At 36.2% G+C, this 26,229-nt stretch overlaps 1 protein-coding gene across 7 annotated transcripts in view; it reads left to right on the forward strand.

Annotated features, from left to right (window-relative positions):
- The window catches only part of JAK2 (Janus kinase 2), a 209,385-nt gene that overhangs the window by 137,564 nt on the left and 45,592 nt on the right, over window positions 1-26,229 (forward strand). For all 7 annotated transcript variants that reach the window (XM_037797956.1, XM_037797957.1, XM_037797959.1 and 4 more), the window contains 4 exons: window positions 11,115-11,272; window positions 12,920-13,031; window positions 23,507-23,693; window positions 24,310-24,437. In XM_037797956.1, the coding sequence (XP_037653884.1) occupies window positions 11,115-11,272; window positions 12,920-13,031; window positions 23,507-23,693; window positions 24,310-24,437 (585 nt within the window). The remainder of the gene's footprint in view (window positions 1-11,114; window positions 11,273-12,919; window positions 13,032-23,506; window positions 23,694-24,309; window positions 24,438-26,229) is intronic.

Consider the following 26,229-nt stretch of genomic DNA (forward strand, 5'->3'; position numbering starts at 1 on the left):
TCTGGGTATTTCATATAAATGAAATTCTACAATATCTTTCCTTTTGTGTCTAGTTTATTTCACTTAATATGATGTCTTCAGGGTTCATTTAAACTGTAGCAGGTATCAGAACTTCATTCCTTATTTATTTATTTTTTTTAATTTTTATTGGGATTGTTCAAATGCCATACAATTATCCAAAGATCCAAAGTGTACAATCAGTTGCCCCGGTACCCTCATACAGCTGTGCATCCATCACGGCACTTAATTTTTGTTCAATTTTTAGAACCTTTTCATTACTCCAGTTAAGAAATAAAGTGAAAGATGTAAAAAGAAAAAAAAAAAAAGGAAAAGGAAACTCGAATCCTCCCATATCCCTAACCAACCCCCCTCAGTTGTTGACTTGTGGTGTTGGTATAGTACATTTCTTACTGTTTATGAAAGAATGTTGAAATACTACTAACTGTAGTATATAGTTTGCAATAGATATATATTTCGTCCCTATATGCCCCTCTATTATTAACTTCTAGTTGTGTTGTCATACATTTGTTCTGGTTCATGGAAGCGATTTCTAATACTTGTACAGTTAATCATGGACATTGCCCACCATAGGATTCAGTTTTATACATTCCCATCTTTTGATCTCCAGCTTTCCTTCTGGTGATATATATGACTCTGAGCTTCCCCTTTCCACCTCATTCACGCACCATTTGGCACTGTTAGTTATTCTCACATCTTCCTACCAACACCTCTGTTCATTTCCAAACATTTAAGTTCATCCTAGTTGAACATTCTGCTCATACTAAGCAACCACTGCCCATTCTTAAGCCTCGTCCTATATCTTGGTACCTTATATTTCATGTTTATGAGTTTACATATTATAATTAGTTCTTATCAGTGAAACCCTGCAATATTTGTCCTTACGTGTCTGGCTTATTTCACTCAGTATATTGCCCTCGAGGTTTTGTCATCAACCCCCCCCCCCTTTTTTTTAAGATGGTTTTGTTCACACACCATACATTCCATCCTAAGTAACAATTGATGGTTCTCTGTATGGTCACATATTTATGTGTTCACCGCCTTTACCACTGTCTATATAAGGGCATCTGCATTTCTTCCACAAGGCAGGAGGGAGAGTCAAAGAAGGTAGAAAGGCAAAAGAAAGAGGAAAAAAAATGACAGCTAGGAAGTAGCAAAAGGAAAAGTAACCTTAAATCAAAGTAGAGTAAAGAGTCAGACACCACCAATGTCAAGTGTCTAACATTGCCTCCCCTATCCTCCCCTCTTATCTGCATTTACCTTGTATATCGCCTTTGTTACATTAAAGGAAGCATAATACAATGATTCTGTTAGTTACAGTCTCTAGTTTACGTTGATTGCATCTCTCCCCCAATGCCTCCCCATTTTTAACACCTTGCAAGGTTGACATTTGCTTGTTCTCCCTCGTAAAAGCACATATTTGTACATTTTATCACAATTGTTGAACACTCTAGATTTCACCAAGTTACACAGTCCCATTCTTTATCTTTCCACCTTTCTTCTGGTGTCTCACATGCTCCCAACCTTCCTCTCTCAACCGTATGCATAGTTATCTTTGTTCAGTGTACTTACATTGCTGTGCTACTGTCTCCCAAACCACGCCCTCCTGTCTTCTCCTGTCACTCTGTAGTGCTCTCTTTAGTATTTCCTGTAGGGCAGGTGTCTTGTTCACAAAGTCTCTCATTGTCTGTCAGAAAATATTTTGAGCTCTCCCTCATATTTGAAGGACAGCTTTGCTGGATATAGGATTCTTGGTTGGCGGTTTTTCTCTTTCAGTATCTTAAATATATCACAGCACTTCCTTCTTGCCTCCATGGTTTCTGCTGAGAGATCCACACATAGTCTTGTTAAGCTTCCTTTGTATGTGATGGATTGCTTTTCTCTTGCTGCTTTCAGGATTCTCTCTTTGTCTTTTTCATTTGATAATCTGATTATTGAGTGTCTTGGCGTAGGTCTATTCAGATCTATTCTGTTTGGAGTACGCTGCTCTTCTTGGATCTGTAATTTTATGTCTTTCACAAGAGATGGGAAATTTTCATTGATTATTTCCTCTATTATTGCCTCTGCCCCTTTTCCCTTCTCTTCTCGTTCTGGGACACCAATGATACATACATTCTTGTACTTTGTTTCATCCTTAAGTTCCCAGAGACGTTGCTCATATTTTTTCATTCTTTTCTCCATCAGCTCCTTTGCGTGTAGGCTTTCGGGTGTTTTGTTCTCTAGTTCTTGAGTGTTTTCTTCTGCCTCTTGAGATCTGCTATTGTATGTTTCCATTGTGTCTTTCGTCTCTTGTGTTGTGCCTTTCATTTCCATAGATTCTACTTGTTGTTTTTTTGGACTTTCGATTTCTGCCTTATGTATGCCCTGTGTTTTCTTTACAGCCTCTATCTCTTCTGCGAAATATTCTCTAAACTTTTTGAATTGATTTAGCATCAGTTGTTTAAATTCCTGTATCTCAGTTGAAGTGTACATTTGTTCCTTTGGGCCATAGCTTCGTTTTTCTTAGTGTGGGTTGTAGTTTTCTGTTGTCTAGGCATCTGACCTCCTAGGCCACCCCAATCAGGTTTTCCCAGATGAGAACAGGCTCAGGTCACAGAAGGAGGAAATACTCAGTATCTGGTTTCCCTGATGGTTTTTCTTAGAGGATTGATACACCTGTGCTTTTCTGCCCAGCAGGTGCACCTGTCAGCTTGTTACCGCCTGTGTGAGAGGGTGTGGCCTGTGGCTCTCCTCCCCCAGGCTTTGGGGTCTGGTTCCGGAAAGGCAGGCAGTAGAGCTGGGCCCCTCCCTTTCCTCTTGGGAAGCTATGCCCCCTCCAGAGAGGTCATCTGCATATCAATAAGTTCTTTGTTTCTCTGACTCTGCTGATCAAAGTTTTTTGATTTTAAAATGGCTGAGGCTATCTTTACTGTAAAGCACTATGGGCTGAAAACAGCTGAGATTTTCTCCACAGAGAGAGAAAAGAACAGAAAAGCTCCCAGGTTCACCCGTCAGCCAGAGATAGCACCCGATCCTCTGGGCTCCCCGTCCTGAGACAGATATGTCCCCCGACTCTTCCAAGGTCAGTTGTCACCAAAAGCCTCTGTCTGCTTGTTGAGGATTTGCTGTCTGTATTGAGCAGTTAACATTAAACCCTCAGTTGGAGCTGGGCTGAGAGCGTGCTGTTCTCTAGCACCGCGAGGCTTCCGTGAGGGAGGGGCTCTCGGGTCTTGGCTCTCAGCGCGGTTCTGCGGTTTTACTTACAAATTTTATGCTGTGATCTTGGGCATTCCTCCCAATTCAGGTTGGTGGATGATGAGTGAACAGTCACGTTTGTCTCCCCACAGTTATTCCAGGTTATTTACTAGTTTTTTGGTCATTTATGAATTGTTCCGGGGGGGACTAACAGTCTTCCACTCCTCTCTATGCCACCATCTTAGCTCCTCTCTCACTTCATTCCTTTTAGGTCTGAATAATGTTCCATTGTATAGGTTTGACATATTTTGTTTTTCCATTCATCTGTTTATGGATGCTTGGGTTGCTTCCACTTTTTTGGCTATTGTGAATAGTGCTGTTATAAACATTGGTGTACACACATATGCCTGACTCCCTGCTTTCAGTTCTTTTGGGTATGTATCTTAGAAGTGGAATTGCTGAGTCATATGGTAATTTTATATTTAACTTTCTGAAGACTTCCAAACTGTTTTCCATGGCAGCTGCATCATTTTACTTTCCCACCAACAATGTATACCAACAAGGGTTCCTATTTCTCTGCATCCTTGCTCATATTTGTTTTTTTTTGTTTGCTTTTTTTTAAATAAAAATCATGATAATAATAGTGAGGGGGTAGCATTTACGTTTTGATTTGCATTTTCCCTTTGGCTAATGATCTGTGCTTATTGGCCATTTGTATATCATCTTTGGAGAAATATCTATTTAAGTCCTTTGCCTATTTCTAAATTAGTTTGTCTTTTTGTTGTTGAGTTGTAGGACTTTTTTTATATATTCTGGATATTAAATCCTTATCAGGCATATGGTTAGCAGTTATTTTTCTATTGGTGTGTATGTCTGTCTTTATGACAGTACCACGCCATTTTGGTTCTTGTGGTTTTGTAATAAGTTTGGAAATCAGGAAGTGTGTCCTCTAACTTTGTTCTTCTTTTTCAAGATGGTTTTAGCTGTTAGGGTACTTTGAACTTATTTTGAAATAATTTCAAACTTCAAGGACAGTGGCAAAAATAATGCAAAACCCATACAGAGAACGCCAACATACCCCACCCCCAGATATTTAGATCCACCAATTTTAACATTTTGCCACATTTGCCATATCATTCTATTTATCTTATAAATATTTAAGAATATGTTGTATGTATCATGCTTCTTAAACATATTATACTTCCATGATCATTTCCTGAAAATGAAGGTATTCACTTATGTAGCCACCTTAATTACAAATATGAACTTCAGGAAATTTAACATTGACATAAGGCTTGCAGTCTATATTCCAAAGTTTTTTTTTTTGTCCCAGTAATGTCCCTTTGAGCCTTTTCTCTTCTGTTATCAAATCTAGTCCAGGATTATATATTACATTTAATTGTCATTGTCTCTTTAATTGCTCTTTTTTTAAAAAAAATTGTAGAAACGTATATACAACATGAACTTTACCATCTCACTCATTCCTAAGCTTACCATTCAGTGAGATTAATCACATCCACAGTATTGCACTACCCTCACCACCATCCATTTCCAGAATTTCCTAGCACTCCATACAGAATCCCTATACCCATTGTGCATCAACACCTCATTCTCTCCCCCACGCTTGCCCCTTGTAACTTACATTTTACTTCCTTTCTTTCTCTATAAGTATACACATTCTAGTTATTTTATATAAGTGGAATCATATGGTATCTGTCCCTTTGTTTCTGACTTAATTCACTCAACATGGTGTCTTAATTATCCATGTAGTGGTATGTTTAAGAACGTCATTCCTTTTTAAGGCTGAATAATATTCCATTATATGTATAGACAACATTTTGTCTAATAGTTCATCTACTTATAACATTTCAGTTGCTTCTATCTTTTGGCTATTGTGAAAAATACTGCAGTAAACCTTGGTGTATGAATATCCTTCTGATTTCCTGCTTTCAGTTCTTTTGGATATGTGTATATCTTGAAGTAGGACTGCCCAGCCATATGGTATTTCTATGTTTAACTTTTTGAGGAACTGCCAAACTGTTTTCCATAGCAAGTACACCATCTTACATTACTACCAACAAGGTACAGGTCTTCCTGTTTTTTTGCATCCTTGTCAGCACTTATTTTCCCTTTTTTTTTATTATAGAATCTGTGACTTTACAAAAAATCATGCATAAAATACAGGGTTCCCATTTACCACCCTCTTAATAACAGCTTTCATAAGCATGGTACATTTGTTACAATGGATGAAAGCACAATTTTTTAATTGTACTATTAAGTCTATGGTTTAACTTAGAGTTCACCATGCTATAAAGTTTCATGGATTTTTTAAAAAATGTATTTACTAATATATACACCTAAAATTTCCCCTTTTAACCACATTCAAATAGATAATTCAGTGCTGTTAATTACACTAACCAAAGATGTAAAGGACTTGTACACAGAAAACTAGTAAACGTTGCGAAGAGAAATCAAAGAAGACCTAAATAAATGGAAGGGCATTCTGCACTTGTGAACTGGAAGACTAAATATTATTAAGATTCAATTCTACCCAAAGTGATTTGCAGATTCAATGCAATCCCAATCACAATTCCAACAACCTTCTTTGCTAAATGAAAAAGGCAATCATCAAATTTATATAGAAGGTTAAGGGTCCCCAAATACCCAAAACCGTCTTGAAAAGGAATGAAGTTGGAGGACTTAGACTTCCCAATCTTAAGACTTATTACAAAAGCCACGGTAATCAAAACAGTAAGGTACTAGTACAAGGACACACATAGAGACCAATGGAATAGAATAGTGAGCTCAGAAATCAACCCTCACAATTATGGCCATTGGATTTTTGATAGGGGGCAAAAATGACTTATTGGGGAAAGAATAGTCTCTTCACCAAATGTTGCTGGGAAAACTGGTACTCCGTATGCAAAAGAAGGAAGGTGGACCCCTACCTCACACCATATGCAAAAAATCAACTTAAAATAGATCAAAGACCCAAATACAAGAGCCAGAAATATCAAACTCCTAGAGGAAAATGTAGGGAAGCATCTTCAGGACCTTGGGTTAGGCAGTGGTTTCTTAGACTTTACACCCAAAGCACAAGCAACAAAAGAAAATAGAGATAAATGAGACCTCATCAAAATTAAAAACTTCTGTGCATCATTGGACTTTATCATGAAAATAAAATAATAACCTATACAATGGGAGAAAATATTTGGAAACCACATATCTGATAATGATTTAATATCCAAAATAGATAAAGAAATCCTTCAATTTAACAACAAAAAGACAGATAACCCAATTTTAAAATGTGCAAAAGACTTGACTAGACATTTCTCCAAAAAGATATAAAAATGGCCAAAAAGCACATGAAAAGATGCTGAATGTCATTAGCCATTAGGGAAATGCAAATCAAAACCACAATGAGATACAGTTTCACACCCAATGTGACAAAATATCAAACACTCACAATAGAAAATTGTACCACCTCCAAGATGATGTAAAATTAGTGAAAATGAAATGAAGACCTACTGATTTTTTTTCCTTTGTCTTCACTATAATTATTCATGTAGAATTTATATCCAACATTGTTAGTTATTGTGTAAAAACTTTAAAACACTACAAGAAATATGTGCAATATCTAAGGAATAAATTCATTCTTTTTTTTTTTTTTTTTTTTGGCTTTTCTAAAGGGGGTTTACTTGGTTACAAAGTTACAGTCTTAAGGCCATAAAGTGTCCAAGGTAAGGGAGTACCTTCACTGAAGGATGGCCAATGGTGTCCGGAAAACCTCTGTTAGCTGGGAAGGCATGTGGCTGGTGTCTGCTCCAAAGTTCTGGTTTCAAATGGCTTTCTCCCAGGACCTTCCTCCTTAGGCTGCAGCTCCTCAAAAATGTCACTCTTAGTTGCTCTTGGGGTATTTGTCCTCTTTTAGCTTCTTCGGAGCAAGAGTCTGCTTTCAACTGCCGTCTTCAAACTGTCTCTCATCTGCAGCAACTCTCAGCTTCTGTGCATTCTTCAAAGTATCCCTCTTGGCTGTAGCAAGCTTGCTCCCTCTGTCTGAGCTTATATAGTGCTCCAGTGAACTAATCAAGGCTCAGGCTGAATGGGCAGGGCCACACCTCAATGGAAATTATCCAGTGAAAAATCTTGCCCATAATTGAGTGATCACATCTCCACCGAAACATCCAATCAAAAGTCTCCAACCCAATCAACACCAGTATGTTTCCTGCCCACACAAGACTGCATCGAAGACAAAGCATTTTGGGGGACATAATACATCCAAACTGGCACAGCCACCATCCTGAAAGGGGATTTAACCAGTATCTCCTGAGCTGTCTGCACTGGCGGCAACACTTAGGAAATTGCCACATGGACCTGAAGTGGCAATTACACTTCCCATTACATTTAATTCTAACAACTCTTGGTTGCAGAAGGTGTCTTAAATGTGCCTTGTTGATATGCAGATTCCTGAAAAGGAAGCTTGGGAATGAGTGACAGTGTTTGTGAGAGTATGTGTGTGTGTAAATACATACACATGTATATTATCATGGAATAAGCATTGGAATAGAGGTTAGGAGACTTGAGTTCTGGTCCTAGCGTTGTCAGCATAGTAAAATGGTTAAGCATGTGAACTCTGGAGCCATGCTGCTGGGTTCGTAATCCCAGCTGTACTACTTGCTAACTCTCAGCCTTGGGCAAGTTACTTACCCACTGTGTGCTTCATTTCCCCATCTGTATAATGGAGATATTGAAATTTCTTGCCTCATGGAGTTATTGTAATATATGGAATGTACTTAGAATGGTAGCAGGCACATAGGAAGCATTAAATAAATGTTAGGTATTGTGATGTTTATTTTATGTGTCAACTTGACTATGCTATAGTAAGCAGTTATTTAGTCAAACACTAATCTAGGTGTTGCTGTGAAGGTATTTTGTAGAGGGGGTTAACATCTACAATCAGTTGACTTTTTTTTTTTTTAATCTTCATTTTATTGAGATATATTCACATACCACGCAGTCATACAAAACAAATCGTACTTTCGATTGTTCACAGTACCATTACATAGTTGTACATTCATCACCTAAATCAATCCCTGACACCTTCATTAGCACACACACAAAAATAACAAGAATAATAATTAGCGTGAAAAAGAGCAATTGAAGTAAAAAAGAACACTGGGTACCTTTGTCTATTTGTTTCCTTCCCCTATTTTTCTACTCATCCATCTATAAACTAGACAAAGTGGAGTGTGGTCCTTATGGCTTTCCCAATCCCATTGTCACCCCTCATAAGCTACATTTTTATACAACTGTCTTCGAGATTCATGGGTTCTGGGTTGTAGTTTGATAGTTTCAGGTATCCACCACCAGCTACCCCATCATTCATTTTTATAAAGTTATTAACTGCCTGCTGTGTGGCCAGGTTGCCCAATAATTTGTTTCCTTATCTTATTGATTGTTTCACTTAAAATCTGTTTCTTTATATAAAAATTTTGTATTCACATTGGTAGTAGCTTAATCATGGCTATTATTCACTAGTCTTGCTCTCAGTAGAGAAGCAGTATGCTGTAATGATAACATGGCCTTTGGGCTTAGGCTGGCTTGTTTTGAAACCTTTCCATGCAATTTAACTATTTTTTGAGCTGGCGGTCTTAATAATTTTGATCTCTAGTTTTTCATCTATAAAGTGGTATAATATCCATAGACTAGAATTTTTGATAAGCTTAAATAATGTTTGTAAAGTGCCTATTTAGTAGACGCTCAATAAGTGTGTCTCTTTTTCTTTCATCCCAGTATAAGTAAATCTTCCCATCCTTCTAGGTCCAGTTTATGTGCCATTTCTTCCATTAGATACTTCCTTATTCCCCAGTGCCAAAAGAAAAAGCTTTCTCTTAACTTCATACCAATCTGATAGCACTTACCACTTTTCTCCCTTGTTAGTGTGATAATCATAGTGCATATTTTATATTCCCACTTACACTGTAAGCTATTTGGGGACAAAGACTATGTCTTGTACATATTTATATGTCCCATGTTTCCTGGGTGCTTATATTGTAAACATTTAATAAGCGCTTGAATAAATGAATGAACTCTGTGATTCTCAGGTATTGAAGTACCTACTCTGGGTATAGTACAAACTCTTATTTTTTCCTGATAGACAACAGAGGGGAGGAAACGTGATAAAGAAATAAACAGCTGGGGGATAATTTCCTCCCCCCAGCAGCATGTCCTTGAATATTCACAATATAATTTCAGTATTTTGTTTCAGGTATATGCATAAAAATCAGGCTTAACTATAACCTATTGGAATTAAATGAAAACTATTCAGAAATCAAGTAAGAATTTCTGGTTAGCTTTGGTTGGGCTGCTATCATTTTGCACTTGTGATCAGAAATTAACTTTTTAAAAATGTTAAGTTTGCATGCATTATGTAAAATTACTGTATAAGTATTAGAATTAATTGCCATCATCTAAATTCAGAAATTTTCACTGTATCCCTACTACATGTAAGGCACTTTAAGTCATGTGTCAAAGTAATAGATACTATTCGCTTTCCCCTTCAATTTTCTTTGGAATAATCTAGGGAAAAAATACTGCTCATTCTTAAGAACTTCACTGAAGAGTAGTGGGGGATAAGATATAAATACATGTTAATATATAATAAGTGCCGTGATGCGTGAAAGTGTGTATCACAACCTATCATAAAACTGAGCATCATGTCGGTTTTGAGAGAATAAGAAAATATGGAGATGATAATAGTTGAAGAGGGCTATGAAGATGAGTTAAGATTTTGACAGACAGAAATGGCAAAGGATGAGTCTTTCATGAGCAGCCATGGATGAAAAAAAAAGAACGATATTTTTAAATGATCCAATTTGGTCATTTGCTCAACATTTGCTGTGTGCTTTCTGTGTACTAAATACAATGCTAAGGTGTACTCCCCACCCTCACAAAACATAGTCTAATTAGAGAGTATTCAAAAATACAGTAAAATTATGGCTGCAGAGTTATAGAACTGGAAAGGTATGATTAGATCATATTTGGCATGTTTTTATGTCATAAAATTTTTAATTCAAATTGAGTAATAAAGATATTTGAACAATTAAGAAAATTAATTTAGTAGAATTAATCTAACAGCATTGTTCTAGTTTGCTAAAGCTGCCGGAATGCAAAACACCAGCGATGGATTGGCTTTTATAAAAGGGGGTTTATTTGGTTACACAGTTACAGTCTTAAGGCCATAAAGTGTCCAAGGTAACACATCAGCAATCGGGTACCTTCACTGGAGGATGGCCAGTGGTGTCCGGAAAAACTGTTAGCTGAGAAGGCATGTGGTTGGTGTCTGCTCCAAAGTTCCTGTTTCAAAATGGCCTTCTCCCAGGATATTCCTCTCTAGGCTGCAGTTCCTCAGAAATGTCACTCTTAGTTGTGCTTGGGATATTTGTCCTCTCTCAGCTTCTCTGGAGCAAGAGTCTGCTTTCAATGGCCGTCTTCACACTGGCTCTCATCTGCAGCTCCTGTGCTTTCTTCAAAGTGTCCCTCTTGGCTGTAGCTGCTCTTCAAAATGCCACTCTCAGCTGCACTGAGTTCCTTCTGTTTGTCAGCTCATTTATATGGCTCTAGTGATCAAGGCCCACCCTGAATGGGTGGGGCCACGGCTCCATGAAAATTATCTCATCAGACTTATCACCTACAGTTGGGTGGGGCGCATTTCCATGGAATCACTCAAAGAATTGCAATCTAATCAACACTGATAGGTCTGCCCACACAAGATTACATCAAAGATAATGGCATTTGGGGAGACATAATACATTCAAACCGACAAGAGCATAAAGAGAATTTTCATTATTTAGCACATAGTTGACTTTTTAAATGGTACATAATATGAATGTTGTTTCTTTTTCTTTTCTCTGTCCATTTAGGAAATTGAACTTAGCTCCTTAAGAGAAGCTTTGTCTTTTGTGTCATTAATTGATGGATATTATAGGTTAACTGCAGATGCACATCATTATCTATGTAAAGAAGTAGCACCTCCAACAGTGCTTGAAAATATCCAAAGCAACTGTCACGGCCCAATTTCGTAAGTAATACAGACTTAAAAGTAAATTTTTGAAAAGGTAAATGAGATATTTACGAAGAAAATTTTATACAACAGAATGATATAAGTAGGTTGAGGATTTTAGAAAAGAAAATCTTAATTTGACTGAAGTTGTTTTCCATTTGTTTTTACAAATGTATATATTTAGCAATCAGATTATATAATTATTAGAATTATTTAGGACATAATTTACCATTTCTGTCCCAGTCTATTATTATTTTAACTTGTGTAAGTTTAACATTCAGTTGCCTATGCATATTTAATTAACTCTTGGGTTTTATTTAAAATTATCATTTTGCTAATTAAAAAAGACCTTCAGTTTATGTTTAATTAAATTTGAAATCTTTCAGAGAAGCCAAATGCAAAACTTAAAAGTCACCACTATTTTTGGATAATTCAACTCCTACTAAAATCTTGAACACAAGATGTATATAATGTCCATATTTCTAGACTAGGGCTGTCCAACAGAACTTTCTGCAATGATGAAATGTTCTACGTCTGCTCTAATACAGAGCTACATGTGACTGTTGAGCATTTGAAATATGGCTAATGCAACTACGGAACTGGATTTTTAATTTAATTTTATTTTAATAGCTACATATTGACCCATATATTTTAGACCCTTACCTTAATATTAGATGAAGTCAGCTATGATGCATACCATCTGTTTAGCCCAATTGTATTTATATCTCAGCTAGGGTGTGCTTTATGATTGGCAGCAGGTTTGAAGAATCTAAGCAGAAGAAACTAACTTGGATTATGAGCATATGTTTCTTAAATGTAACCTACTCCTAATATTTGAGTAAACATATCCTGACTGATATTTAAGACTTAATTCAGACTATACCTAATGCCTCCTTAATAATAAGTAAGGTTATTATGGAAAAGTTGCAGTACTTGAATATTTTATCTAGAATTTACATTTCCAATATTAAAAATACTTCAGCCATTCATTTGTCCATTCAAGCATTCTTTCATTTATTTATAGAGCATTTAGTGAGCACCTATGATATGCCAGGTATTGGTTTATGTATGAGAAATATGGTGCTAAGTAAAACAGAAGTTGTTCTTGCCTTCATGTAGATTTACAGTTTGCTTTTCTTTCAAGATGTGTAGCTTCCATGAAAACATACAGCAAATTTTAAAAATCATTAGTCTTTGTCACTTTTCATGGGTCTTCTATTAGACTTTGGTATTACACTAAATATTAAAATAACCTGCAATATATATTGTAAATATTAAAATATTAGTAATTGCTATGGTAGAAGGGACATAGGAGTTTTATGATATATTGATTGCATAATTAAATGAAGTTTTATGAAAGTGAGAATGGTTTTTAAAATACTAAATTTGTAATCAAAAGGCAGGAAATACAAATGATTGTTCTTTGGGAATTTTGTCTGTTGTGTTTTTTGAAGTAATACAGTTGCCCCTTGAATTGGTTTGAACTTACTGCAAATTATTTTTTTTCTCTTGAAATATTATTGTTGTGCCTATAAATATAAAATAGTGGAGACTTCCAAAAATTCTGGGATGTTTAGGTTTGACCCTTGATCTTTTAGATGACGTTTTGGTCAGAATATCATGGTACTTGCTATGTTATTCACATTATTTCTTCTTTATGTTTAGAATGGATTTTGCCATTAGTAAACTGAAGAAAGCAGGTAATCAGACTGGACTGTATGTACTTCGATGTAGTCCTAAGGACTTCAATAAGTATTTTCTCACTTTTGCTGTTGAGGTTAGTATGTGACATTAATTAATAGTGGCAACTATATTTAATCCATTTAATTTCCCCTGCATATTTAGCCACCATATTTTCTTTTAATACTCAGAATTATTGCTTTGGATATAATAACTAGCATAATAATGCTTAATTTACCTCAGGAATTCTGTACAAATAAACAAAATAGCAGGATTTATATAAAAATATAAAATATTTGTCTTTTTGTATATTTATTTGGCTTTTATTCTATTTTATTTTTTGATATTTGGGTGTTACCAGTATGTCAAATGATATTTCATTAAATTTCTTGAAGCCCCTTCTTTTATAAAAATGGAAATCTCTGCCAAATGCTGTAGGAGAAAATAAGATCAGAAGCAGATTTTCTCTTTTCTATGAGTGGTTATAGGATTAGAGGGATATTGGGCAGTTAGAAAGAAACTGAACCATTACAGCACTTTTAATTAGTGATTTTCTAGTATTAGGAATGATGAGCTAAAAATGTGTGTTTTAAGGATAAACTACAATGAAACCTCACTGTTAAGACAGATGCTCTTTGACTTCACCTAAGATTGTTTTTTAACCCAAATTGTCTAAATATACTATCATTTATAAGACAGTTTCATGGTATGAGTCTTGAGAAACTTTATAGTAGCTTCCAAATTTATCTTTACTTTTTAAAAATAGAAAAAGGTGTTTATTATTCAATTATTTTAATTTTTATAAAATGTAACCATTTCATACTTAGCATATATAGATAGTGGATTAATTGCCCAGAAGAAGTTTTACTCCATGACTTGCCCTTGAAAAATACTGATAAGCCATGTTAATTTTACATTATCTCCCTATTGTAACAATCCATTATATTTGATCATTAAAAACAATTTTTGTTTGTTTACTGTATGTGCTCAGCCTAATATAAGGGCTATATATATATATATATATATATATATATATAGCCTCACCTCCAAGGGATTGTGTAAAAAGGCTTGCCTTCAAGAAACTTACCTTATGGGAAGATAGCAATAGGAAAGCATACAAAGAAGTACTAAATTAAGCATTGTAGTTATCCAGTGTAGGCAAGTATGAACAATAACAGAAAGGGTTACCATTATTAAGAAAGGTCTTTTGGAGTAGGTGAGATTTGAGCTGGATCTTGAGGTATTTGTAGATTTTCTTTTTTAATAGAAAAGTTGTAGGTTTACAAACAGATCAGGCATAAAGTACAGAGTTCCCATATACTGCACTCTTAACACCCCGTGTTAGTATGGCATATTTGTTAAATTTGATAGAAGAATATTTTTATAATTGTACTATTAACTGTAGTCCGTGATTTACCTTAGTGTTCCCTGTTTGTGCAGGATAATCCTATTTTTAAAAAAAATTTTATTATAGTAGCATATTTTCAACCTAAAACTTCCCCTTTTAACCACATTCGAATATATAATTCAGTGTTGTTAACTGCATTCACAGTGTTGTGCTAGCATCATCACCAGTGGTTCTAAGAAGTATAAATATACTTTTTTTTTTAATTAAATTCAGTTTTATTGAAATACATTCACACACCATACAATCATCCATGATATGCAATCCACTGTCCACAGTATGATAACATAGTTACGCGTTAATCACCACAATCTATCTCAGAACATTTTCCTTACATCAGAAAGAACCAGAACAAGAATAAAAAATAAAAGTGAGAAAAGAACACCCAAATCATCCCCCCATCCCACCCCATTTGTCCTTTAGTTTTTATCCCCATTCCTCCACTCATCCATACACTAGATAAAGGGGGTGTGAGCCACAAGGTCTTCACAATCACACTGTCACCCCTTGTAATCTACATTATTATATAATTGTCTTCAGGAGTCCAGACTGCTGGGTTGGAGTTTGGTAGTTTCAGGTATTTACTTCTAGCTATTCCAATACATTAAAGCCTAAGAGGTGTTATCTATATAGTGCATAAGAATGTCCACCAGAGTGACCTCTCGACTGCATTTGGAATCTCTCAGCCACTGAAACTATTTCGTCTCATTTTGCATCCCCCTTTTGGTCAAGAAGATACTCTCAGTCCCACGATGCCGGGTCCACATTCATCCCCAGGAGTCATACTCTGCGTTGCCAGGGAGATTTACACCCCTGGGAGTCGGGTCCCACGTAGTGGGGAGGGCAGCGAGTTCACCTGTCGAGATGGCTCAGTTAGAGAGAGAGAGAGGGCCACATCTGAGCAACAAAGAGGTACTCAGGGGGAGACTCTTAGGCACCATTACATACAAGTTTAGACTCTCCTTTGTGGTAATGAGCTTCATAAGGGCAAGTCCCATGCTTGAGGGCTCAGCACATCAAACCGCCAGTTCCAATGTTTGTGACAACATATGCTAGGGGATCAGCATCTCAAAGTTTAGAGATAGGCCTTACAATTCAGGGATAGAGTTAACTGCTGTAAGAGCTTACAATCTAGGGACTATTACAATTATTGTGTCCACGTTAGGCTATGTTCTAAGATTCAATTCTGAGTTTACACATTGTAGTTAGTCCATATTGGTGAGGCATCATCCCTCTCACCATGTTTTCTCCAACACTTTTACTCCTATATATATATTTTCCTACAATTTTATAGAGTTATATTCACATACCATACATTATCCACAGTGTACAATCAGTTGTTCATGGTATCATCATAAAGTTGTACATTTATCACCACAATCAGCATTTGAACATACTGATTACTACAAGAAAAATTGTTTTTTTTTTTAGCAATAAGAAAAAATGATAAAAAGAAAAATAACATGTCATACAATACAATATACTACTAAGGACAGCAAATAACACCACTACCAAGAATCCCATATTACTCCCCTATATCCCCTTCTCATATACATTTAGCATTGGCATATTGCCTTTGTTACATTTAATGGAGGTATATTACAATGTTACTGTTGACCATAGACTCCAGTTTGCTTTGATTATGTTTTTTCCTGAATACCATCCCTTTTTCAAATTTCTACATGGTTGACATTCATTTGCTTTCCCACATGCAAAAACATTTTTATATTTGTATATTTAATAACAGTCATTGGCCACTCCAGTTTTTGCCATGTTATACAGTCCCAGTCTTTATCATCTATCTTTACCTGTGGTGTCATACATTCTCCTATCCCACCTCTTTCAGCTTTACTCACAGACGTCTTTGTTCAGTGTACTTACAATACCGTTCTACCATCACACAGTATTATGCTATCTATTTCTGGATCTATGCAATCAATCCTAAACATTCTGTAGTCCTTCAGCATCAAATGGCTGATCTCTGCCCTCTTTCTATCTCCTGGTCGCCTGTGTTGTCAGCTTTTAACTCCCAAAGTTTGTTCATTAATGTCTGTTCATATTAGTGAGACCATACAGAATCTGTCCTTTTGTTTCTGGCTAACTTCACTCAACATAATGTCCTCAAGGTTCATCCACATTTTTACATGATCCATGTCTTTGTTCTGTCTTACAGCTGCATAATATTCCATCATGTGTATATACCACAGTTTGTTTATCCACTCGTCCTTTGATGGACATTTGGGCTGTTTCCATCTCTTGGCAATTGTGAATAATGCTGCAATAAACATTGGTTTACAAATATCTGTTTGTGTCTTAAGTTTCAGTTCCTCTGAGTATATACCCAGCAATGGAATAGCTGGGTCATATGGCAAATCTATACTTAGCTTCCTGAGGAACCTCCATACTGTCTTCCAGAGTGGTTGCACCATTCTACATTCCCACCAACAATGAATAAATGTGCCTCTTTCTCCACATCCTCTCCAGCACTTGTCATTTTCTGTTTTTTGGATAATGACCATTCTGGTAGGTGTGAGATGATATCTCATTGTGGTTTTGATTTGCATTTCCTTAATAGCCAGTGAAGTTGAGCATTTTTTCATATGCTTTTGAGCCATTTGTATTTCCTCTTCAGAAAAATGTCTGTTCATGTCTTTTGCCCATTTTTTAATTGGATTGTTTGTCTTTCTGTTATTGAGATGCAGGATTCCTTTATATATTTGGGATATTAAACCCTTATCTGATATGTGGTTTCCAAATATCATCTCCCATTGTGTAGGCTGCCTTTTGACTTTTCTGACAAAGTCCTTTGATGTACAAAAGTGTTTAATTTTGAGGAGATTCCATTTGTCTATTTGTTCTTTGGTTGCTCGTGCCTTGGGTGTGAGGTCTAAGAAACCACCTCCTTTCACAAGATCTTTAAGATATTGCCCTACATTTTCTTCTAAGAGTTTTATGGTCTTGGTGCTAATGTTCAGGTCTTTGATCCACTTTGAGTTAATTTTGGTATAAGGTGTGAGATGGACATCCTCTTTCATTCTTTTGGAAATGGTTATCCAGTTCTCCAAACACCATTTATTGAACAGGCTGCTCTTTCCCAGTTGCTTCGGCTTCACTGCCTTATCAAAGATCAGTTGTCCATAGATGTGAGGGTCTACTTCTGAACACTCAATTCAATTCCATTGATCAGTATATCTGTCCTTATGCCAGTACCATGCTGTTTTGAGCACTGTAGCTTTGTAATATGCTTCAAAGTCAGGTAGTGTGAGACCTCCCACTTCACTCCTCTTTCTCAAGACATTTTTGGCTATTCGGGGCACCTTACCCTTCCAAATAAATTTAGTTATTGGTTTTTCTATTTCTGTAAAGTAAGTTGTTGGGATTTGAATTGGTATTGCATTGAATCTGTAAATCAGTTTAGGTAAAATTGCCATCTTAACTATATTTAGTCTTCCAATCCATGAACATGGTATGTTCTTCCATTTTTTCAGGTCTTGTTCAATTTCTTTTAGCAGTTTCTTATAGTTTTCTGTGTAAAGGTCTTTTGTGTCCTTGGTTAAGTTTATTCCTAAATACTTGATTCTTTTGATTGCTATTGTAAATGGGATTTTTTTCTTGATTTCCTCCTGTTGTTGCACATTACTTGTGTATAGGAACACTACAGATTTTTGCATGTTGATCTTGTAGCCTGCTACTTTGCTGTATTCATTGACTAGTTCTAGTAGCTTTGCTGTAGATTTTTCTGGATTTCCTACATATAGAATCATGTCATCTGCAAATAGTGAAAGTTTTACTTCTTCCTCTCCAATTTGGATGCCTTTTATTTCTTTTTCTTGCCTAATTGCTCTAGCTAGAACTTCCAGCACAATGTTGAATAGCAATGGTGATAGTGGGCATCCCTGTCTTGTTCCTGATCTTAGAGGAAAAGCTTTCAGTCTCTCCCCATTGAGTGTGATGTTAGCTGTGGGTTTTTCATATATTGCCTTTATCATATTGAAAAAGTTCCCTTCTATTCCTATCCTTTGAAGTGTTTTCATCAGGAAAGGATGTTGAATTTTGTCAAATGCCTTTTCTGCATCAATCGAGATGATCATGTGGTTCTTCTGCTTTGATTTATTGATGTGGTGTATTACATTAATTGATTTTCTTGTGTTGAACCAGCCTTGCATACCTGGAATAAATCCCACCTTGTCGTGGTGTATAATTCTTTTAATGTGCTGCTGGATTCGATTTGCGAGTATTTTGTTGAGGATTTTTGCGTCTATATTCATTAAAGAAATTGGTCTATAATTTTCTTTTTTTGTAGTATCTTTGCCTGGTTTTGGTATTAGGGTGATGATGGCTTCATAGAAAGAGTTAGGTAGCTTTCCCTCTTCTTCAATTTTTTTGAAGAGATTGAGCAGGATTGGTACTAATTCATTCTTGAATGCTTGGTAGAATTCACATGTGAAACCATCTGGTCCTGGGCTTTTCCTTTTTGGGAGCTTTTTGATGACTGACTCAATCTCTTTACTTGTGATTGGTTTGTTGAGGTCATCTATTTCTTCTTGAGTTAATGTTGGTTGTTTATGCTTTTCTAGGAAGTTGTCCATTTCATCTAAGTTGTCGAGTTTATTAGCATATAGTTGCTCATAGTATCTTCTCATTATCTCCGTAATTTCTGCAGGGTCGGTAGTTATATTTCCTTTCCCATTTCTGATTGCATTTATTTGCATCTGCTCTCTCTTTTTTTTTGTTAGCCTAGCCAGTGGTCCATCGATTTTATTGATTTTCTCAAAGAACCAACTTCTGGTTTTGTCCATTCTCTCTATTGTTTTCTTGTTCTCAATTGCATTTATTTCTGCTCTAATCTTTGTTATTTCTTCCCTTCTGCTTGCTTTGGGGTTAGTTTGCTGTTCTTTCTCTAATTCCTCCAGGTGAGCAGTTAACTCTTCAATTTTTGCTCTCTCTTCTCTTTTAATATAGGCATTTAGAGCAATAAATTTCCCTCTCAGCACCGCCTTTGCTGCATCCCATAAGTTTTGATAAGTTGTGTTTTCATTGTCATTTGCCTCGAGGTATTTACTAATTTCTCTTGTAATTTCTTCCTTTACCCACTGGTTTTCTAAGAGGGTGTTGTTTAGCCTCCATATGTTTGTGAATTTTATGTCCTTCTGCCTTTTATTTATTTCCAACTTCATTCCATTGTGGTCTGAGAAAGTGTTTTGTATAATATCAATATTTTTAAATTTGTTGAGACTTGCTTTGTGACCCAACATGTGGTCTATCCTAGAGAATGTTCCATGAGCACTTGAGAAAAAAGTGCATCCTGCTGTTGTTGGATGTAGTGTTCTATAAATGTCTGTCAAGTCTAGCTCATTTATCATACAATTCAACATCTCTGTTTCTTTAGTGATCCTCTGTCTATATGTTCTATCCATTGATGAGAGTGGTGTATTGAAGTCTCCCAACTATTATTGTAGAGGTATCTATTTCTCCTTTCAGTGATCGCAGTGTTTGCCTCATGAATTTTGGGGCATTCTGGTTTGGTGCATAAATATTTATGACTGTTATGTTTTCTTGATGAATTGACCCTTTTATTAATATATAGTGTCCTTCTTTGTCTCTTTTAATTGTTTCACTTTTGAAGTCTAACTTGTCTGATATTCATATAGCTACTCCTGCTTTTTTCTGGTTGTTGTTTGCATGAAATATCTTTTTCCAACCTTTCACTTTCAGTCTATGTTTGTCCTTGTGTCTAAAGTGAGTTTCTTATAGACAGCATATAGATAGGTCCTGTTTTTTAATCCATTCTGCCAGTCTGTGTCTTTTTATTGGGGAGTTTAATCCATTTACATTTAGTGTTATTACTATAAGGGCAGTACTTTCTACTACCATTTTGTTTTTTGGAATTTATATGTCATATCTTATTTTTTCCTCTCCTTTTACCTTTCCTGATAATCTTCATTTCTGCACTCTTCTCCAACTCTCTCTCTCCTGTCTTTTCCTATCAGCCTTTAGCACTCCCTTTAGTATTTCTTGTAGTGCCAGTCTCTTATTCACAAACTCTTTCAGTGTCTGTTTGTCTCAAAATGTTTTAATCTCTCCCTCATTTTTGAAGGAAAGTTTTGCTGGATATAGAATTCTTGGTTGGCAGTTTTTCTCTTTCAGTATCTTAAATATATCATGCCACTGTCTTCTTGCCTCCATGGTTTCTGCAGAGAAATCTGTACATAGTCTTATTGACTTTCCCTTGTACGTGATGGATTGCTTTTCTCTTGCTGCTTTCAGAATCCTCTCTTTGTCTTTGACATTGGACAATCTGACCAGTAAGTGTCTTGGAGTAGGTCTATTGGGATCTATTCTATTTGGGGTACGTTGTACTTCTTGAATCTCTAATTTTCTGTCTTTTATAAGAGTTGGGAAATTTTCAGTGAATATGTCTTCTATTACTTTATCTGCCCCTTTTCCCCTCTCTTCTCCTTCTGGGATACCCATAACACGTATATTTGTGCGTTTTATGTTGTCACTCAGCTCCCTAAGACCCTGCTTGTATTTTTCCATTTTTTTCACCATCTGCTCTTTTGTGTGTATGAATTCGAATGACCTGTCTTCCAGTTCACTGATCCTTTCTTCTGCCTGTTAAAATCTACTGTTATGTCCCTCCATTGTGTTTTTCATCTCTTCCATTGTGGCCTTCATTCCCATGAATTCTGCCATTTGTTTTTTTAAGTTTATGAATTCTTCTTTATGTCAGCCAGTGTCTTCTTTATATCCTTCAGCTCTTTTGCTATATCTTCCTTCATTTCATCAAATCTATTTAGCATTAGTTGCCTCCACTCCTGTGTCTCAGCTGAGCTATTAGTTTGTTCCTTTGGCTGGTCCATGTTTTCGTGTTTCCTGGTATGGCTTGTTATCTTAAGTAGTTGTCTAGGCATCTGATTCTCTTGATTAGTTTATTTTGGAGCTTGTTTTCCGTCTTTTACCTAGTGGTTTTCTTGTTCGTTGGCTTTGTTCTCTGGCCTCTGTTATTCAGTTCAACTTATTCTAGACCTCTAACTTAGATTCTATTTAGTTGATCAGAATTTTTCCCCTCTTGTTTTTTCTGTTTCTTGCTCTGCCTCTATGTAACCTTTTTGTGAGTGGGTCTGCTCAGATATGGTCGACCCTAGTCAGATTTTCCCAGTCTAGTGAGGCCCAGGTCTCATTGGGAGGGTATGGAGTTTTCCTGTGAATGAGACCCTCCTATGAGGCCTTTAGAATTGGTGCTTTTCCTCTCCTGTCCAACAGGTGGCGCTGGCCAGCCCGCAGCTCCTCCACCAGTGTAAGGAGGTATGGAGCCTTTAGTTCTCCTGGTGACTCTGATCCTGTCAGGGCGTGGCTGACTGAAGCTGGAATCTGAATTCCAGCCCCTGGGGTCTGAATTCCCAGGAGGACTGCCAGTTGAGCTGGGCCTCCCTCCACTCTCCCAATCCTCAGAACTCCAGTTGTCTCTCAGGGGCACTATTCCCTTCTCCTCTCTCCTCTTTGGGGCCTCTCCAGGTAGATTCCTTGGTCAGCCTGAGTTGCCAATTAAAGACGGGGCTGGAGGCCTTCAGTAGTGAATACGGAATTCAAAGACACTGTGGGTATTCTGTCTCCCCTCAAGCCCAGCCTAGTCCCTCAACCTGGGCTTTCTGATAGAAAATAACCACATATATTACTTTTAGATTTAAAAAAATAATAATAAAATAAAAAAAAGAGTCTCTTTTAAACGTCTTTCCCAGCCTGGAAGTTTTGTCAGTGTATGCTTTGGGCTATTGTCTGATAATTACTCTCCAATGGCTTCAGTTCCACCCCTGCCAGGGGCTATTGAAATGCAAAAAGGTAAGGGATCAGTGAGAAGCCAGGAGGGACAAAATGTAAGGGAAAAAAAAAATGGCTTTTTTGGAGTCTGGGAATGGGTGCCTGCTTTTACGTGCCCCCACTTCTTGGAGCCCAGCCCTTCTTTAACACCCCAGCTCCCAAAGTTAGTTAATTAATTTGTTAATTAATTCTGTAGTTGAGGCTGGGTTGAGCCTCCCTTCTTGCCCTCAGCAGATAGCTGTTTTTTGGTCCCCCCCCCCCCCCTTTCAGGGAGCCGGCAGCAAGACAGTCTGTGAGGTCTGGGTAGGGAGGGGTGCCAGACCCCTGGTCCGGGGAACTTACAATGTTCGCTGCTATCTCAGCTTTTCCTCCAATTCCAAACTTGTGTCCAATGTGTGACTGGTTACTGGAGACCCCGAAAACACTGTTTCGTATAGTTCTTGGGTAATTGCCAGCTGCTATGAAAATCAGGAACGTAGAATCGAAGATTCTGTTTTCAGCGGAAAAGAAGAAAGAAGGGCGCGATAACACAGCAAACACCCACTCAGGATTCTCTCACGCACTCCCACAGCGGAACCGCAGCGCTTCTAAATATACTTTTAAGGAGCCACTCAAAAAATAATTGATTGAATAAACAAGTTCATAAAACAAATGTAAAGAAATCCTTGCAAAACACATAAAACAAATGTAAAGAAATCCTTGCAAAATATTTAAATGCCACATTAGAGATAATTATAGAAGTACAATAGTGGCACAACTGAATCAGTTATCACCTTTGCTGTAGTATGGGGTGAGAGTTGTCAGGGAGGACTGCACAGAAAAAGTGATGCTTGAACCGAGTTTTAAGGGATGAAAAAAATCCATTGCTTAGAAGAAAAGAAGGTACGTTCTAGGCAGAGAGACAGCATGTACAGTTATCAAGGCATGAAACAGCATGGTGTTTGCTTGTAATTATTTTAGTCATTTAATATGGCTGGAAACATAGGTTGTTTGTTAGATGTGACAGAAGTTGGAAACAGAAACAGAAGCCAGCTCATGGAAGACCTTATATGCTATGTTAGTTTTAAACTTTATCCTGTAAATGTGGGAAACTGTAAAGAATAGGTTATTGTTGTTACCATTGCTTTCTTACTTGCTTTTTAATAAAATGAACTCTCAGTCACTTCTGTACGCTACACATTTGTAATCAGATAATTTTTTGAGGAACCAAGCAATCTGTCATCCTATACCAGCATTACATTACAAGTCACTTTCAAATATATACTCTGTTGGTTGTTTTTGTTCCATTACTTTTGTCAGAATAATCACTGTGATTTTTTTCCCTCCTTCTCTTTATAATTAAATAGCGAGAAAATGTCATTGAATATAAGCACTGTTTGATTACAAGAAATGATAATGGAGAATACAATCTCAGTGGAACTAAAAAGAATTTCAATAATCTTAAAGATCTTTTGAATTGCTACCAGATGGAAACTGTTCGCTCAGACAGCATTATTTTCCAGTTTACTAAATGCTGTCCTCCAAAGCCCAAAGGTAAAATACTTCTCTAGTTATTTATAAAATACTGGTCATGAATTGTATATGTAGCGGTATCTTCAATACGTTGATTCCAAAAGAGGTATGAAAGAAGCAGCTCTAAAATCTCTTTCTGTTGTATAAGCATCAACAAATTGGATTGTTCAGTTTGGTTTGGATTGTCTAGAAGTGACTAGAAATTCATGGTCATAAAATGGCATTTTAGAAATAATTATTGTTTTGTATATATCAGTTGCTTATTTATTGAACTGGACTGCCTCATTACTAAATTCTTATGTATTGTTCTAAGCAAAAACTTTCATACTCTTTTAGGATTTAAATTTCTATATTTTTAAATTAATCATATTAATTAAGGTTAGAAACCCCTTGAAGTAATAATAGGCATAATATTAAAAATTTGTGATAATTTTATATTAGTTAAGGAAGTGATTAGAATTTTGAATTTATGAAATGGTTATGATACATCAAAGTTCAATAATAAACCCCAAAGATAATTTTTCTATGAAAAAATGAATAAGCATTTATTAAGGATTTTAGTATGTAAAACATATTTTATTACACTCTTTGTATCTTTAGTGTGTTTGATTTTGTATATATATATTGTTTGTTTCAGATAAATCAAACCTGTTGGTCTTCAGAACCAGTGGTATTTCTGATGTACCAACCTCACCAACGTTACAAAGGCATAATAATGTGAATCAAATGGTGTTTCACAAAATCAGAAATGAAGATTTGATATTTGTAAGTCATTAGAAGATGATTATTTTCTTTTTGTCCTTTTAGAACACATTTCTTAATCTGCTGCCTCACATTACATTCATGTGTCATATGGGACTATTTTGTCATAACCTATATTACAAAAATTTAATTGCAATTTAAATATTTTTATTTCTTTTGGAAAAATGATACCAAATTTGAGTTAGAAATCAGCAAATTAATTATTTTAAGGATGGAATTATATTCTCATTTCAGACATTTAAAAATCTTCCTCTGTAAATCTTAAAATAAAATTGAAATACTTTCTCTATAAAAGACTTGTGTCTTTAGTTTTCAAGTTCTCAAGAAAGTAAGAGAAAAATCCAAGAAGGAACTGAAAACCAAAGTAGTTAATAGCTAATGTTTTAGCTGCAGGATGGTATTGAGGGTGGGGATTGGTCTCACTAACCAAGAGGCTTACAATTTAACAGAACTACAAAGACAGGGTGAAGTTTTAGGTCTGCTCAAGACCAAGAGTTAAAACTGAGACCGCCCAACACCAGGACCATGGAGTAAATACACGCTTAGTAAAAGAAGAATAGAATATGAAAAATACACCCACCAGCAGGAGGAGAAGAAAAGACTGTCTTAATTGGGCTGTTAATGAGGAAAAAGAGTCTCTCCTAAGAATTTGTAATCATAAGCTTTTGAGTTTGGGCTTCTTTATATTGCCTGCATGCTCTAAGCTAATGAAGTAAAATAAAATGTGGTACTCTACTGGTAATACCTTGTGGTGCCTGAAAGAAGCAAATGCAAAACCTTTTTGGGGGAACAAACCCTTAACCTCAGCCAACCAGGATTCCCAGAAATAAAACCACACCAAACACGAACTTATAATTGAAAATTTAAAAACATACAGGGAAATAATCCAGAATTAAGCAAGAGTCAGCAGACCAACAAACACCATATTAGATCTCTAAGAACATCATATAATAGAATTTTTAGATAGACTATAAATATGTATCTTTAAAGATATAAAAGGAATTGAAAATATGGGTAAATAGCAAGGCATTATTTAAAAAGACCAAAATGATGTGCGGAAAAAACGGAATGTATAGAAATGATAAATGTACTCATTGACCTTAAAACAAAATGAACAATTAGAAGGCAGATTTCTCATAGCTGAAGAGAGAATTGTTGAACTGGAAGGTAGATCTGAAGAAATTATTCAGAATGCTTGGACAGGGAGAAAGAAATAGAAACCATGACAGAGAGATTCAGGGACCTGGAGGGTAAAATGAGAAAGACCAGTTGATGTCTGAGTTCCTTAAGGAGACAATAGAAAGAATCATCCAGGATTATAAAGATGTGAATTCTTATGTGAGGAACAGAGAGCACAGAGTGGCCAGCTAAATTGACTAACACTACCAACCTAATAAGCAGTACAGTTTGGATTTGAACCCAGAGAGCCCTGTTTCGGAGTGTAGACTTCCAACAATTATTCTATAAGTATATGCAAAAAATATCAGTAATAGTTATAGTTGTAATAGCTAACATTTATTGAGCATGTACTATGTGTCATACATTTTACTAAGTTTTTTCAAGTATTAATTCACTTATTGTTCATGGCAATCCTGTGTGAAAAGTACAGTTACCCCCATTCCTCAGATGAAGCACCTGAGACAGCTGTGGCACAGAGAGATTAAAAAGCCTGTTCGAGGTCACACAGCTAGTAAAGCCATAATGAAGATCAAGTCAGACATTCTACCTCCACAGACTATACTATACTGCCTTTCTACTCTGCTAACTGTAAAGATAAAGATTCACACATAAATAA

This window comes from Choloepus didactylus, chromosome 10 (genome assembly GCF_015220235.1).
Source record: "Choloepus didactylus isolate mChoDid1 chromosome 10, mChoDid1.pri, whole genome shotgun sequence".
NCBI classification, from domain to species: Eukaryota; Metazoa; Chordata; class Mammalia; order Pilosa; family Megalonychidae; genus Choloepus; species Choloepus didactylus.